The sequence below is a fragment of the Mastigoproctus giganteus genome, chromosome 8 (assembly GCF_048544385.1).
Source record: "Mastigoproctus giganteus isolate SK-2022 chromosome 8, ASM4854438v1, whole genome shotgun sequence".
In the NCBI taxonomy this organism is placed as follows: Eukaryota; Metazoa; Arthropoda; class Arachnida; order Uropygi; family Thelyphonidae; genus Mastigoproctus; species Mastigoproctus giganteus.
In genome coordinates, this window is record NC_143582.1 from 135,786,953 (window position 1) to 135,805,231 (window position 18,279).

General features: G+C 37.7%; 1 protein-coding gene across 1 annotated transcript in view; it reads left to right on the forward strand.

The window, feature by feature from the left end:
• The first annotated feature begins 8,727 nt into the window (after window positions 1-8,727).
• The window catches only part of LOC150081840 (RING-type E3 ubiquitin-protein ligase PPIL2), a 353,530-nt gene continuing 343,978 nt past the window's right edge, over window positions 8,728-18,279 (forward strand). Inside the window, exon 1 of the mRNA XM_090379747.1 lies at window positions 8,728-8,863. Within this exon, the coding sequence (XP_090235873.1) occupies window positions 8,832-8,863 (32 nt within the window). The 5' untranslated portion in view covers window positions 8,728-8,831. The remainder of the gene's footprint in view (window positions 8,864-18,279) is intronic.

Consider the following 18,279-nt stretch of genomic DNA (forward strand, 5'->3'; position numbering starts at 1 on the left):
TGCGTAGATGAGAGCAATGTGTTGCTATACATGGAGAGTACACAGAAAAGGATTAAAGTTCCTGTGAAGTTTTACCTTTCTAGCGCTATTATTTCTAGTTAAGGGCACGAACTTTTTGATACTCCCTCGTGTATAATAAAATTATTCAAATAATGTCAACCTATTTGATTCGAATTTAAGAGCAGCTACCTATTTACTACAATTAAAAATCCGAATTCTCCTACAACTCACTCTATATTATAAAAATGGCAGCAAGATTCGAACGATACAACTGTTCTACGTATATTGAGTAGTAATCTATAAAATCTCTAGCTACATTAAAAATAAAATAGCATATGTGACTAGGACTATATAGAGCACGATATACTGTATAATATTATATGAGAGTCAATAAAACGGTTTGATTTAAATGATCACACCTCGTATATTCATGTTTGGAGGAATTTTAAACTTTAAACATTTTTCATAAATTTTAACCTTTTAAAATTTATGAAAAATTGGTAAAAAGATATGTATGTCTTGGTAAAAAGACACATTTAGTGAAATTATTCTTATTTTTGGGAATTTTTGCTGCTGAGTGTTTTGTTTCACTAATTCACATTTAACAACCCGCGACAGCCATCGCGTCAATGATGCAATTAATTTTTATGGGTGTTTTTTGAAACGTGGCTCAGTTAGTCGGTATCCCGAGAAGTTGTATGGTTTACCCTCCCGGAAGACCGTGAGATAAAATTTACACAGTCATTCACAATCAATCTAACTCACTCGCTATATGACGGCATAGGTGGATTGGGAGTTATAAGAGGCCCCAAGAAGAGTTTGTAGCGGTACTGAACTTTTTTTAACTACAGATATTTCTTCTTGTTGTTGGGTTTTAGGAGCATTAGCGACTATATTCCCATATTGCTCCGTGTGTACTGTCAGTAAACTGCGTGTGTTCTGGGTCGGGTTTCTGTTTGCTGGAAGAAAAACCCCAGTTTCCAGGATGAAGAACCCATGCTACCCTCGTCTGACTCCGACAAACTCGGCTACGCTATGAAAAAGTACGAGAAAAATCTTTCGGGTCATCGACGCGACTCGAACTGCGGCTTTTCTACCCGGTGTGGGGAGGATGGCGATCCTACCAACTGCGCTACCCACGAGAGCTACAGTACCTCTTACCGATCAGGAAGCTGGAAGCCGACAGCTGAACATTAACAAGAAATACTTAAATAAAGATAAGAATGGGGCTTACTTTCTAGGCTGGTTGCAAAAAGACAGAAATTCAATTTTAAAAACAATAGAAATAGAATAATAAAGTGATGTAAATAATTCGCATAAAAACATGTAAATATTTATCCTATTATTACAAGCCACATAGTGCAAGGAAGCCTGAGGCTTAAGCTGCACAAGCCAAAAAGAAAAAAAAAAAAAAATTCCCAGTTACCCTGAGAGAGAGAGAGAGAGAGAGAGTAGTAGTAGTAGTAGTAGTAGTAGTAGTGGCACTTGATGCAAGAAAGCAAGTGTAGGAGCTTATGCAGCATCAGCCAAAAAAAAAAAAAAAAAAAATCACACCATACCCTCCAATTACCTGTCCAGTTCCTCCTTAAATTTATTTAACCTATCAACTTCCACAACGACAGATGGAAGTTTGTTCCAGCAATTAACCACCCGCTGGCTAAAGGCAAATTTCCGCACATCTATTCTACATCTATCCTTTCTTAATTTGAACTTATGTCCCCGTAGGTTCGTATTCTGAACAAGTGGGAGGATCCCATCAGAATTCAGCGTGCTCAACCCATTCAAGGCCTTATAGACCTCAATCAGATCACCGCGCAGGTGCCTAGTCTCCAGCCACTGCAATTTGCAGAATTTAAGCCTCTCTTGGTAAGAGGATCCCTTCATTCCCCTCACCAATCGTGTTGCTCTTCTCTGTACACGCTCAAGCAAATCTACATCCTTCCTAAAATGAGGCCTCCAGACCTGTACGCAGTACTCAAGGCGTGGCCTGACCATTGCCTTATACAGAGGGACAATCACCTCCTTTTCCCTGCTAGCAAAATTCCTATATATCATTCACAAAACCCCATGACCTGCCCTAGCAGCCTGTCTACATTGCTCAGAAAACTTCATATCTGACTGCACAATTACTCCCAGGTCTTTTTCATTTTCTACCACCTTAAGTGTAGTACCACACAGTTGGTACGTTTCTCTGGGGTTACTTCTACCCATATGCAGTACTTTGGATTTGTCAAGGTTAAACTTCAGTTGCCACTTCTTAGCCCATCTGCCCAAATTATCTAGATCCTGTTGCAGTAGCACACTGCCATTACTGTCATTAACAACCCTGCCAACCTTCGTGTCATCTGCAAACTTAGACATTAAGCCTGATATACCTTCATCAATATCATTGATAAATATACAAAACAACAGTGGACCCAACACCGAACCCTGTGGGACTCCACTAATAACATTAGTCCACGAAGAGCAGCACCCATTGATTACCACCCCCTGTCTTCTCCCACTTAACCATCCTTTTATCCATTGTAGCAACTTACCCTTAATACCATTCTGCTCCAATTTGTACAGTAGTCTTCCATGCGCAACAGTGTCAAAAGCTTTCCTGAAATCCAAGTATATGATATCAAAATTATTTTTTGCATCCAGTTCCTTTGTGACCACATCATAATAACCAATCAAATTTGTCAAGACAAGACTTTCCCTTAACAAACCCATGCTGTGTCTGAATTATTGCTGCAGTCTTGTCTAGATGATCCTGCAATTCATCTTTAACCAGTGACTCCATTATTTTACCCGGAACAGAAGTTAAACTAACTGGTCTGTAATTATTCGTGTCACCCTTCGAACCTCCTTTGTGAATTGGGGATACATTTGCACATCTCCAGTCCGTGGGAACCTCCCCTGAATCCAAGGATGCTCTCATAATTATGGCTAAGGGTTTGCTTAGTTGCTTTGCCGCCTCCTTTAATATAACTGGATAGATCCCATCCGCCCCAGGTGCCTTTCTTATGTTTAACTTCAACAATTTCTCCTCCACTTTGCTCTCAGTTATTACAAAATCATTAAGCACACTGCTACAATTTGATAACCTTCTTCCATTTTCAAACTGTAATGATTCCTCACGTGTGAATGTAGATGCAAAATACTCATTCAGTTTGTTTGCTATCTGAGCAGGATCATAAACAGTCGAACCATCGATGTCAAGTGGACCAATCATATTCAGCCCCTTCCTTTTAGAGTTTATATAAGTAAAGAAATCCTTGCTGTTTTTCTTAGCATCTTTTGCCAAAGATTTCTCGTAATCCGCCTTTGCCTGCCGAACCTCCTTTGTGACCTGATTACAGACTAGCTTATATCTGCTACAGGCTTCTGCGTCGCCTGATAATTTATATGCATCCCATGCATTTTTCTTCTCTGTCACGAGTCTCATTAGTTCATTTGATAACCATTTAGGCCTAAACCTTGAACAATATTTCTTCATCGGTATGAAAAGTCTAGTAGCTTCCACGATTAATTCCTTGAATGCTTCCCACTTAGAATTTACTGTTTGTAACATCGTCAGTCGATCCCACTGTACAGAATTTAAAAACTGTCTGAGACCACTGTACTCCCCTTTACGGAAGCAAAAACCCTTTCCTTTACCCCTGACGGTAGTTACTTCTTTGAGTAAATCCCACTTGAGCACACTGTGATCACTGCCACCTAGTGGTTCCTTTATCTGCAAATTCTTAATACACGAATGATCACTGCTGATAACCAGATCAAGAGTATTACTTTCTCTGGTTGCCTCTCGAACATGCTGCTGCAGAAAACAATCATCCAATAAATCCACAAAAGTCTGACTAGTGTGTGAGTGACCAACCCACAAGTTCCAGTCAATATCTGGGAAGTTAAAATCCCCCATTATAAGACATTCTGATTTACTGGCCCACTCTATTTCTCTGTACAATTGTTCATTGTACTCATTCGAGTCATTAGGCCTATAACACACTCCTACTCTTATCTTTGCTTTTGCAGTGCTTATGTCACACCAAACTGACTCAACAGTGCACTATCCATCTATATTAACTGGATGCACTTCTTTTGATTTTATGTTTTTCTTAATTAACAGCATAACACCTCCTCCCTTTCTGTCCTGTCTATCCTTTCTGTACACATTGTACTCCCCAAATTCCAGTTCTGCATTCCTTATATCTTTGTGACACCACGTCTCTGCTATCCCAACAATATCCGCCTTTGATGTCTTGACCAACACTTCAAATTCATCAAATTTATTTACTATACTTCTAGCATTGGTATACATGCAAGCATACATGCTCCTATGCCTATTCCTTGTTACCCTAACACATCCCATATACCCAACTATTCCAGGATGACTGCCATCCGTCCCTGAAACCCCCAACACCCCTCGCTCCAGGTCGCTTCTTATTCTAATAGAAGTTGTGCAAGAATCACCTTCACCTCTGCCTGCGGTTACTGTTAAACTATTAGTCTTTGTATCCCCCAAGCTAGCAGTTTTCCGACCCACCTAACACTGCCTCGATAGCATCAGCAAATATTCTTGCACCCTTTCTATTTAAGTGTATCCCATCCCTGTAGAAGCAATCTCTCCTGTTAACAAGTACAGTCCAGGCTGAAAAAAATCCTACCCCTTGAGCCTTGCACAATCTTTCCAGGGCCGAATTGATCGACAAGGCTCTCATCATATACTCCCTCCTATCGTGTCTGGGCAGAATTGCAGACACTTTCAAATTCAACCCTAATTCTCGGCTTTTTTTCAACAGTGACCTGTACTTGTTGAGTAATTCTGCCGGTCTCCTACTCTTAATATCATTAGTGCCAACGTGTACAACTATATCACCTTTTGTGCCCTTGAAAGATGATATCCGCTCTACAACGTCATCAACCTTTGCCCCTGGCAGACATACCCTGGTCCTGTTCCACCTATCCTTTTTACATAGCATGTTCCCCGTTTCCCTGACAATAGAGTCACCAACAACTAATAGTTCCTGTGGGACCAGCGCATTCTGCCTTGGGGGTTGCCGCTGTGTTGCGTGATGACCAAGTGCAAGCTCTGGCGTTGATGTGGGCAGCTGAGAGCTTGATGGGCCCCTCAATTTATTTCCTTCGAGGGCATCCACCCTGTCCTTCAAACTCTCATATAGGCCCATAACAACGCTGAGTTGTCGCCTGATTTCCTTACACTCCTTACATCGCGCACACACAAAGACATCCCCCATGGCAATATCATGTTCCGTTCCAGAGAGTTCGGCAAACATTTCACAAGTTGCACATTTTTTTAGGCTGTGACGCGTTGGAGAATCGCCCCCCTCAGTTCTCCCCCGAGTCACAACACTCCTGCCACTTTGTGCCCGTTGCTTTGCTGCTCTAGTTCGGGGCATGGTAGTTTAAATTAATAAAATCAATAAATTAAATGTCAGTAGGATTTGAATAGAAACTATGAAATAGAAACAGTGAAGCGTATTACTATATAATTATGCGTTAGAGCTACCTCAATTAAAAAATTTGAATTCCCTACAAAAACTTTGAATTCCCTATATACAAAAACAATGGCTACAAAAATCGAACAAAAATAACGGTTTTACCTATCGTAAGTAAAATCCACAAAAACTCTTTATCTAAATTAAAATAAAAAATAACCAGCGTAACTATAACTATATGACTACGTATTAAGTACAATATAAAACAACAATCATGTAAATAAAAGGCAAACACTTATCGTTTTTGCGGAGCCTGTAACTGTCAGAGAGAGAGAGGAATCACCAAGAAAGAGAAGAATGATGATATCCAGCTCAAGATCCTGGGTGTGCCAAGTCCATAATCACCAGATGTGAGCCCCTGATAGGGTAATCGAAAAATACTATATTCGAGGTTTGACATGATGGGTGAATAGTAGTGATTCGTTTATGGTGTTTGATACCGTTGCACATGGAAGACTGCTCCACAAATTGGAGCAGTCTTCCATGTGCAAATTGGAGGCAAATTGCTGTTATGGATAAAGGGATGGTTGAGTGGGAGGATACAGAGAGTGGTAATCAATGGACACTGCTCTTCGTGGACTAATGTTATTATTGGAGTTCCCCAGGGTTCAGTATTGGCTGTATTCATTAATGATATTGATAATGGTATATCAGGCTTAATGTCCAAGTTTGCAGACGATAGGTACAGTTGTAAATGACACTAATGAAAGTACGCTGCTGCTACAGGTTCTAGAAAAGTTGAGTAGATGGGCTGAGAGGTGACAAATGAAGTTTAACATTGACAAATGTTGAACTTCATTTGTTTAACATTTGTCAAAGTTAAAGTTTAACATTGACAAATGTTAAACTTCAGTAAAGTACTGCATATAGGAAGCAGTAACCCCAAAGTAATGTATCAACTGTGTGGTACTATACTGGCAGTGGTAGAGAGTGAAAAGGACCTGGGGGTAATTGTGCAGGCAGATATGAAAATTCTGAGCAGTGCAGACGGTCTGCAAGAATAGCTCCTGGTGTCTTGTCAATGATATACAGGAATTTTTCTAGCAGGGATAAGAAGGTGATTATCTCCTTGTATAAGGCAATGGTCAGGCTACACCTTGAGTACTGTGTCTGGAGGCCTCATTTTAAGAAAGATGTAGAGCTGTTGGAACAAGTACAGAGAAGGGCAACAAGATTAGTGAATGGAACAAAGGGTTGCTCTTACGAAGAAAGATTTAAGTTTAGAAAATTACAGTCTGAAGACTAGGCACCTGGGAGGTGACCTGATTGAGGTGTATAAAGCCTTGAATGGTTTAAGCATGTTCAATGCTAATCGGATTCTTCCTCTTGTTCAGAATAATCGCCTGAGAGGGCATAAATTGAAATTGAGGAAAGACAGTTGCAGAATAGATGTGCGAAAGTTTGCCTTTAGCTAGCGGGTGGTTGATTGCTGGAACAAACTTCCATCTGTCCTTGTAGAAGTTGATAGCTTAAACAGATTCAAGGCAGAACTAGACAAACATTTGGAGCGGATGGATGAGTGAAATGAGATGGGGGGGGGGGGGGGGGGTTTGGCTGACGCTATATAATCTTGCATCGTGTGCTTTGCTAATGCAAATGATAATTCTAATGGAAGAGTTAGATGCCAATGAAGTACACTCAGTGGAGCTTGAGAGCAGGCAGAAATCAACTGTAAGAACTTTGTGGTTGAAAGTTGCTTATATTTCTGTTTAATTCCTTTTCTTTTCTTTTTTTTTTTTCAAATAACTTTGACATGTGAATACTCACTTGTTCAGACGTTATACACAATAAGCCAGGTGAGTCAGAGTACTATGACCAAAACAATATTTAGCAGAAATGTGTCAGCGAATCACGGTGAATTTAAGAACTTTTAATAATGTGCTGTGTACTATCCGCTCTGCTACATGATGCTATCTTGTAATATATAATATTATTGGGTACACTGTTGTGAACGTATTATACAGGTAGTTCTCGACTTTACGAGTTAATTCGTTCCTAGCGCGCGCTCGTAAAGTGAAAACTCGTAAAGCGGGAATTTAATTCATATAGATATAAGGTTAAAAATAGGGGTTACGTTCTCAACAATGAAATTAGTTAGCTAATTAGTTTATGTTTAAACAATGATTGATTTATCCAAAGAAATGAAAATGTAGCCTGTAAAAATCATGCCAATTATAATAATAGAGAAATTATTTACGACTTACAAATGTTAAAGAATGTTTTTTCTTCATCATCATCGACTAAATGCACACTCGTTAATGGCTCGGCACTCATTGGTTTGCTGCACAAGGAGTAGTCTTCTTCAGAAATGCTTCAAGAGGCGTTTGTTTCCAAGATAATTCTTCTCTTTTAATTATAAATTTCACGATTGCATGCATAAGCATTTTTTAACGGCACACACAAATTGCAACTAACATGATTCGTGTCGAGTTAAAAGTTTACGAAGCTTAAAAAAAAGGAATGAAGAGAAGATTCTGAAAATTTATTTATGTTTTTTATACGATTGAAGATTTCAGTAAAGGGGAAACACATTTCACCATAATAACGTAAAAAACCACACAATCCCAACTATCGGTATTTTCGCAAATGCAAGATCGAGTTTACTAACCGTTTATAATTGCTTGCAGTAACAGAAAAGCCTAATAAACCGGAAAGTGCAAATTGTTTTTATTGTTTTATGGTCGTGCCTTCCAGAAATGTGCTTTAGAAAAATATCACAAAGGCGTTTAAAATTGTTTTTATAACGGAACATATGATAACGATGAAAGAGTAGTGCATTTTAATGACTTGAATTGGTAACTAATACAATTTACAGACCATGCTCACGACCTTTTATATGGCCGTAAGTTTAACATTCATTTTTTGCAATTAATGTTCATATTTTAGATTTTGTTGATACTTGGGAAAAAAAAAAACAAAAAAACTCGTAAACCCGAGAACTCGTAAAGCGAGAACTGCCTGTACACAAAAATAAGATAGCCTATTCAAAAATTTCAATAAAAGAATCTGTAATCGCTTACGCGTTGGATAAAAGCTCTCATCTTCACACAAATGGAAACGAGAGTACAGTTACAGAGTATGAGTATTGAGTGGACCAGCTGTTTAGAGTGCGATATAATGTGGCTGGTTTGACAGAGTTACTCTGGGAAATGGCTGGTATGTTAGGAAAAGTGTGATTTTGTAGCAGACTGATTCAGTAGTAACTTCTACTGAATTGCTGAGTTGCTTTTCACAAGTAACCACACAACAGTAGTAAACAAATCGGAGAATCCTCTGATAAGTTTTGTGTAAAAGTAATATTTTTTCCGTTCATTATTCATTTGTGTAATAATGGGGAAGCGTCAGCATCAAAAGGATAAAATGTGAGTCTTCCAATCCTATAATGAAAATATTTGTGTGGTAGATTGTGTCCTTGCATGATTTGATTCATAAAATTACGCGCTATAAATATACTATTAAATATAGTATATTTAATAAATATACCAAATTTAGTATATAAATATACTGTATAGTATATTTCTTAAATATACTATTAAATATAGTATATTTATAGTGAGAGAATAAGTAACAATAGTCTTTTCTATTAGTGAAGCGTTACTTATTCGAGGTAGTACAATACATGGTAACTCGTTGTGAAGGATGATCACAATATATCGTCTGAAATAATTCGTATCGTTTCTTAGTTCATTAATGATAATATTAATCAGGAGCAGGCCGTCCCGAGGGTGAAAAGGGTGCACTGCACCCTGGCGCCAACGTTCAAGGGTAATCTGAAACATACACATACGAACTATATAATATCGGCGTAGATACACTATAGTTAACCCATAAATTTGAAATACGTATGTAGTGTAAAAGGCATCGTTTTGCACCAAAACCCATAAGGATTGTGCCTTTCGTCTTCAAATACACATATGAAGAAAATTTTTAAAGGGGGCGCCAAATTTTAATTGGCACGCGGGCGCCACATGCCCTAGGAACGCCCCTGGTAATAATATCACATTATAATAAAATATTACTATAAAATTTTATTTTAAATAAAAGTAAATTATATGAATAATATATTTGACATGTAATAAAAATTATATGTTAATCATTTCAGCTTGAAGTGATGAGACCTTGATATCAAAATATTTATCAACTAAAGTAGGAAAAAATACCAGTTTTTATAAAATTATTTCGCAGATTCTGCCACAGTATATTTCACTTAAATTTATAATTGGTAACATTCTAAGAAATACTTGGTAATTAATAAGCTAAAGACCTTAGCAACATTTTTCTTATTTTATTCTTATTTGAACACATCGTGGTCACTCTCCATTCTTCGATTCATGAGCAAACCACTTTTTTCACCAACATTGTATTCCCATAATTGAAATAAAAAGTTCAAGCTTTTGAAAATACATAATTTCTGAAATTCCAATATGGTCTAATTTGATGATAAACTGAATTATAGACTTGAACAGGCTTATTCAACAGATATTTCCCCAGAGGTTCACATCTGATGAGTATGGGCTTGGCACATCCAGGGTCCTTAGCTGGATATCATCATTCTTCTCTTTCTTGGCGATTCTTTTCTACTTCTGTCAATCAATCTCTCTGTCTCTCTCTTTCAGGGTAACTCGGGAATTTTTTTTTGGCCGGTGCAGCATAAGCCTCAAGCTTCCTTGCACCATATGGCTAATAATAATAATAATCTTATGACCTTCGTCTTCAGAAACATCAATAAAGCACTTCTTATTTTGGTTATATGATTAGAGGGGTAAATAAGGGTTTCTGAGGTATATTATTGATTTTAATTCATTCAATAAGGAATGGCATTTTATTTAATTGAATTCACAAATGAAATACGTATAACTGAAGGTCTTTTCAATACAGGCGAGTAAAAATTAAGTAACAAGAAAAAATTAATCAACCAGTATGATAGTTTGGTATTTTTTGATGTTTTGAGATATTCTGATTGAAAAAGGAGCAGAAATTACCAAAACATTAACTCTGAATGTTAATCTCTTCTCGTATTCTCTACTCATAAACGCATACAAGAGAACGTTTAATTTGGAAATAAAATAATTATTCAAAAAATTTTTTCAATATAATTTAAATAATACTTAGTAAGGCAGATATTTCCATATAATATAAAAAATCACAGAAAATAATGACAATAAAACTTTAAATAAACAAGCAAAATATTATTAATTACTGAGATAATGGACATAAGGAATTAATGTATCAAAATAATTTTACTCTGAAAAATGATCATGAAATCTTAAAAACAATATAATTACATAGGTAATTTGAAATTAATTTAATTTTAAAAATAAAATGTCCTCCGTTAACTTTGAGCCTAACCAACTCCTCTTATCAGTCAAAATGATCTTTAATGTTGAAAAGTATTTTTCTACACTTGCTTGTGTTGCAGGAATTGTTAAGATTACTTTGGTTAGTAGATAAAAGCTCTGGTTGACTTGATTCTTGTTTTTGTTCGAACCATTTTGATATCGTCAAAATTGTTCAGATGAACCATTGTTGAATTTCTTTGTTTCCACTATCTGTCTCTTTTTCATTTATTTTTAAAATAACGGCTTTTCGATGTCATCCATGATTTCACCCGTTACAGTAATATGCAATTTCATCTGAACTTTTCGTTTCAGGATTTTTTTCTGTAGATTGCAGCTTGCACAAAAGCTATCATAAATGTTCCTTAGCTTTCTGTTTTTGGATATTATCTAGTAATATTTGGTACCTGGGGTGCAGATACATCAACAGCCATTTTCAATCCACTGCAGGATGAAGGCCTCTCCAGCAACTTTCCAGCTCCTTCTGTTTTGTGAAATGGCCATCCATTTACTACTCATAAACTCATGAATTTCATCTGTCCATCTCCATTGTTGACTTCCAGGTTTTCTCTTAGTTCCTCTTGGATACCATTCTGTTATTTTCTTAGTCCATCTGTTATGTCTTCGAGCTGTATGTCCTGCCCAAGACCATTTTAGTTCTTTAGTTTTGATAAGAATGTCCTTTACTTGAGTTTGCTGCCTAATCCATGTATTTCTCTTCTTATCTAACAGTCTGATTCCCAATATAATTCGTTCCATTCTTCGCTGTGTAGTTCTCTGCTTCTTTTCCATTCTTTTGGTGTGCCCAAGTTTTACTTCCATAAGTCATGGTGGGGAGTATACATTGGTTCATTATTTTACGTTTCAGACAAATTGGGATATTGCTCCTCAGTATGTGACTATTTCCTGAATGTTATCCATCCAAAATTTATTCTTCTCTTGACGTCCAGCCATTTATCATTATTACAGCTAATAACTTGTCCCAGATAAGTATATGACTCCACCTTTTCAATTACTGCTCCTTCAATCATTATATCCCTTTTTGTGGCATACTTGTTCATCATTACTTTTGTTTTAGCCATATTCATCTTTAGTCCAAAATCCTTACTAACTCTGCACAACTGATAAAGGTTTTCCTCTAATTGTCTGGGATCGTGGCTTATGACCACAATGTCATCTGCAAATCGTAAATGGTTTAGGTACTCTCCATTCATATTGACTCCTTTTTTGCGACCAGTCTAATCTTCTGAAAGCTTCTTCAAGGGCAGCAATAAAAACAACTTCGGAGATATTGTGTCTCCTTGTCGAACTCCTTTCTCGATTTTAAATTTACTACTGTCTTTGTCTAGTTTAATAAAGTAGGTAGCATTCTCATATATTTTCTTCAAAATCATAATATATATAGGGTATCTATGCATTGTCTTTCCAGTGCCCGAAACATTGCCTTATGCTGTATAGAGTCAAATGCCTTTTCATAATCTACAAATGCCAGGCATAATGGTGTTTTATATTCATTTGCTTTCTCCATTAGCTGTGATATTACATGAAGGTGATCCATAGTTGAGAATCCTGTCCTAAAGCCAGCTTGCTCTTTTGGTTGATTCTAATCAAGTATTCTTTCTAATCTGTTAGTAATGCCCTTGTGAACAACTTGCAGATGTGGGATAACAAGCTAATTGGTCTATAATTTCTGATTTATCTCTTTTCTTATGCAGCAAAACTATGATTGCATTATTCCACTCTTTAGTGAAGAGTGGAATAATGCAATCACTAAAATCACTTCACAAAATACATCACTAAAGTTTCCACTCTTTAGTGATGTATTTTGTGAAGAGTTTTGACAGTTTTTGTGCCAAGGCAGTCAATTTTGACCCAGAAGTCCAGTTTTTTTTTATGAAAACTTCAAACGTGAGAGGTATTAGAACCTATAGTACTTAGTACTCTGCATCAGCGAACTTGAGTTTATTGTCAGGTAAACTCTAGTGCTATGCAAACACTTACCTCTTTATTTACCACATTGTGGTTAGATAAGAAACACTTTCCATTTAACATTATCTTCTTGGTTAACTTGTTGAATTTGGACTCTGCCATAATTCACAATAAAACTGTTAAAAGGGGCAAAACTTGAGTGGGTGGTCCTTGAGGTTGTCACAGACATTCTCTCAGATATGCCAGACAAGCTGTTCTTGCTACCCGGGAGTCTAAAACGCTGATGGAACTGATATTCGGGTCCACTCTCAAGTCAAGTGGACCCAATTTCGGCGAAGTCCGGACGGTCTATGACAGCCAGATCCTCTGCTTGCACCTTCACGATGGTGGGACTTTTAGTAATCCTGGGTATAACCTCCATGCACAAGTACATGGTGGGTGACCACCCAGGTGTGAACCAACGTAAGCAGGTGTCGAGGTTTTGCGCCCACACCACATGGAGGAACGCCGCCCCTCTATGTCACGAGGCAGTACTAGGTGGTAGATGACTGTCATCAACCGGTGAAATACCACCACTTTGCTTATTGGAGGCTTGAAGTGGTGGAACCCATGTTTAGTCTCTAGAGCTAAGTTCCGGCCAACCCTTCCCTATCTCTTCCATCATGCAGTATGATTGATGATTTTTGAAGTTATGATGAATGTCGTGGCGAGATCCAATATTCCTTACATTTCGAGGGTACAGCTCTAAAACGGTGTTCGCAGGCCGGCCGCTAGATAGTACACCCGACCAAATCTATTGGTAACTCTCTAGGAGGCTTCCGGATCAGCTAGTGTATAATCTTGCTACCTCTACTCTGCCAGATAGTGACTGGAGGGAGTCCGAGTAGTGTGTATGCGGGGAGCATTGTCGAGGCCACGTTATGTCAAGGATCTGGGTATATTCTTACCACATGTATGCCATATCCAAAAATTTCATTACTTCATACAACATGTCCTACCCACTTTTTCTTACTATTGAATGCACCATGAATTGTCAAAATAATAGAGCAAGCTTATCTGCGAAAAGATAAGCTTGCTCTATTATCGAAAACCTTGGGAGGTTTAGATCGAAAAGATCTAAACCTCCCAAGGACTTCCTAATTCATTTCACAAATATACGTGGTCTCAGTTCCAATCTCAACGATGTCCATTTCCACTTGCAGTCTTCCAAACCCCATGTACTTTTTCTGACTGAATCTCAGTTATCAGTTGATTCAACTACTGCTCATATCAGATGTCCAAATTATTTGCTGTATGATTCCTTTCGCCTCAAAGGTGGTACTTGTGCATATGTCCATTCTGATATTCCCTGTCAGGGACTTGGCAATTTGGAATCTCCTCTCTTTGATCTTCTCTGGCTTAAAATCTCTCTACCTCATTGTGACAAATTCATCTGTTGTCTCTACCGTTCTCCCAATTCCACTAATCACTTGGAGCTCTTTGACTTCCTCTCTTTGCAACTTGACTTTCTCCAGTCCAACTTTCCTAACAGGGAGGTAATTTTCCTTGGTGATTTTAACGTTCACAACTCCAGCTGGCTTCCGTTTTCTAGTCACACCGACCCAGCAGGTCGAGATGCTGAGGTTTTTGCAATTACTAATGACCTAGCACAGATTGTTCATTTACCTACAAGAATACCGGACAATCCTAATCATACAGCCAATACGCTTGATCTTTTTCTCACAAACAACCCTTCTAAGTACGCGGTTGAAGTGAGAGGTCCTTTAGGCACTTCAGATCACAACTTGGTGATTGTCTCTTCTCCAATGGAACCTTTATCTCATGGGTATTCCCAACCTCGTATTGTTTGGCATTACAAGAATGCAAAATGGGATGACCTGCGAGACTTCTTTTCTTCTTTTCCTTGGTCTGATTACTGTTTCAAAACTTCTGATGTCAACGTTTGCTCAGATCGTGTCAGTGAAATTATTCTTGCAGGAATAGAATCCTTTATCCCACACTCCACTATAAAATCTTGTCCCTTATCTAAACTAAACCTTGGTTTTCCAATAAATGTGCTAAGGCTGTCCAAGAGAAGAATGTTGCATATCGTAATTGGCTTATTTCTAATTCTTCAGTTTCATTTTCTGCCTACACCAAAGCTCGCAACAATTGTAAAGCAGTTATTAATCAGTCCAAACTAGAGTTTGAACAGGCTAAGAGTAGGAAACTTGCTTCTTGCCCTAATGGTATCCAAGCATTCTGGTCTCTTGCCAAAGCTATTGGCCGCAACTTTTGCCCATCTCTGCTCCCACCTCTGTCCAAACCAGATGGTTCTGTTGTCACTTCAGCCAAGGATAAAGCTGACCTGCTAGCATCCCATTTTTCTTCCAGCTCTTGTATTAATGATCTTGGTAAAACACCTCCCACCATTCCTAACACGCTCCATTCAATGCCTCCTGTGGTCTTCTGTCAAAAGGATATCAGAAGGATTTTGATGAATCTTGATGCTAAGAAAGCTCCAGGTCCTGATGGTATTTCTCCACTTGTTCTCAAAACCTATGCTCCTGAACTTACTCCTATTCTTTGCCGCCTTTTTTCACTTTCTTATTCCAAAGGTGTTTTTCCTTCTGCTTGGAAATTTACTCATATCCAGCCAGTTCCTAAAAAGGGTGACAAATCCCTCCCATCCAATTATCGTCCCATTGCAATTACTTCTACTCTTTCTAAAGTAATGGAGAAATCAATTAACCGCCAACTCTTAAACTACCTAGAAACCTTCCGTCTGATCAACGATCGCCAGTATGGATTCCGTCAGTGTCGATCCACTGGTGATATTCTGGCTTATGTTACCCATTTATGGACTAATTCAATGGAAAGGTTCGGTGAAACACAAGTAGTTGCTCTTGACATCTCAAAGGCCTTTGATCGTGTTTGGCATAAAGGTCTTCTAAACAAGCTTCCATCTTATGGTTTGCCAACTGTTTTTAGTAATTGGTTATCCAGGTTTCTCTCTGATCGCTCACTGAGGTCGATGGTAGATGGCTCTCTGTCTTCTAACTTCTCCACTAATGCCGGTATCCCCCAAGGTTCAGTTTTTTCCCCCACTCTTTTCCTCTTGTATATCAATGACCTTCTTCCATTGACTGGAAATCCTATCCATAGTTTTGCCGATGATAGTACATTGCACTCAACTTTCCATTTTGAGAAACCTTGTCCTGCTCAATCAGCTTCAAGTTCTCGAAAATCTGCTGCCAATTCCTTAAATGCCAATCTTCAGGTAATTCTCCAGTGGGGCAAAGACAACTTAGTTGATTTCAACCCTTCTAAAACTCAGTCTTGTCTTATATCTCGCAAAAAGGATTCTTCTGCTCATATGGTTATCTTTAGTGACAATCCGATTTCTAGGCAAAATGATATCTCTTTTGGGGATTACCCTGACTTCTAATCTCTCTTGGCACAAGCACATTACAAATATTGCTTCCTCTGCATCTAAAAAACTTGGTTTTCTCTTTCACTCTCGGCGTTACTTTTCTTCCAAACAGCTGCTCGCTCTGTATAAATCGCAAATCCGCCCTGCCATGGAATATTGTTCCCACATCTGGGGTGGTGCCCCCAAAACCTCTCTCAGGCTTCTTGATTCCATTCAGAAGAGGGCAGTTAGGTTAATTAATGATTCATCTTTAACAGAGTCTCTCCACTCGCTTTCTCATAGGCGCACTGTTTCTGCTGCATGCCTCTTCTACAGATACTTCCATGGGCACTGTTTTTCTGAATTGGCTTCTATAATTCCCGCTCTCTCTTTCAAAACAGTCCGAACACGTGCCGCCACCAGCCAACATCCATTTACTGTGCAAGTTCAAACCCACAGAACCAACTTTTCATCTTCTTCATTTATTCATTCAACTGCTGTTTTCTGGAACAACCTTCCTTCATACGTATTTCCTGAAAATTACAATCTACAGAAGTTCAAGTCCAATATCAACAAATATCTTCTTTCGTCTTCTCAACCTCCAACCCAAGCACGGTACTAAGTACTATAGGTTCTAATACCTCTCGTGTTTGGGGTTCACATAAAAAAAAAAAAAAAAAAAAAAACTAATTCCAATGCATTTCAATCAGGCCAAAAACAATGTATTGCTTCCTTTCTCTCCCTCCACCTGCATTTCATGCTATAATTCTCTATTTTTACATGAATATTAATCATGTATAGTATACTTATTATTTTAAATTATAACATGTTTTATTTTGATGTTTTTTTTTTTTGTTTTTTTTCTGTGCTCTTTTTTGAAACTCCATTTGGCTAAGGTAGAGAAAGCCAACACGAGAACTGCAGGAAACGTTTACTGGTCAAAAGCGTTTCCCGGTAACACAACTTCTTCCTGCATTCTTGGTGATGGTGCATGTTATTGGTAGTGGCAGTAGAAGTTGATAATGATGTATTGATTAATTTTTTCTTATTATTAAAAGCAGATTATCGGAGTTCACAAGTTGGCTGAAATTTACTTATGGGTTCAGTCTAGGGCTCACAGTGCAAAATCTTAATACCGGTATTTCGTTATTTTTAATTTATGAAACCGGAATACCGGTATTAAAACCAGTATTCCAAAAAATATATATTTTCGCAATAAATTTTGATGACAATTAGGTGCAATAAAATAAGGAAAACACAAGTAATTACTTGAATTCATGTTTTATATCAAACTTTTATTACAATAATAAATATTCTGGCAAAAATTATTAAACATACAGTTATTCTAAAAACAAAAAAATAAGCATCCACACTACCTGTCTGAATAAAGTGAGCTCTTAAGAAACTCAAGTGTTATCGTTTAAACTGGATCTAATTTTGGTACATATTTAATTAGTGCAGAAAATGTCCTTTTGGATTCTGTGCTGGTTGGTGCTTTATACTGAGATAGTCGTAGACTAGTTGCAGTTTAACCCCCCCCATTCCCTTATCTTCAAAAAATCTTATTTCCCTTTTACCAAAAATAAAAAAAAATTTCCTTTTTGACTTTTTATAGCACTACATCCGTATTAACAAAAAGGATCTGACGGTTAAGCTTGGTGAGGTAACCAAATCTAAGTTGTGGTGGTGGGGGGGGGTTTATTTATTTCCCTGTACCTTAGTATTGCCGTCAATGGCCATTGTTAGGATTTTTGTACAGCAGCTCCCCACAAGCTACCTGACTGTTAAAAAATGAGAATTTCCAGGAGCTGAGGGATATCCCCCCCCCCACACACACAAGTATATATATATTATATGTGAGCTGTCAATTTCTCAAGAGTAATGACACAAATATAAAACAAAAGTCATTTATCATACATATCTACTCACAATACATAACTGGTGTTCATTTATATCTAATAGATTCATTTTTCTAATTTAATCTGTTAATACATGCTATCATTTCCATAAAATTTCTCCCAATTAACAATCTCAACTCTCTCTACAGCTTCAAACACTAAACTAATTCAATCTTAATCACTTAAGGCTCAAGGGGTAGAATTTTTTTCAGCCTGGACTGTAC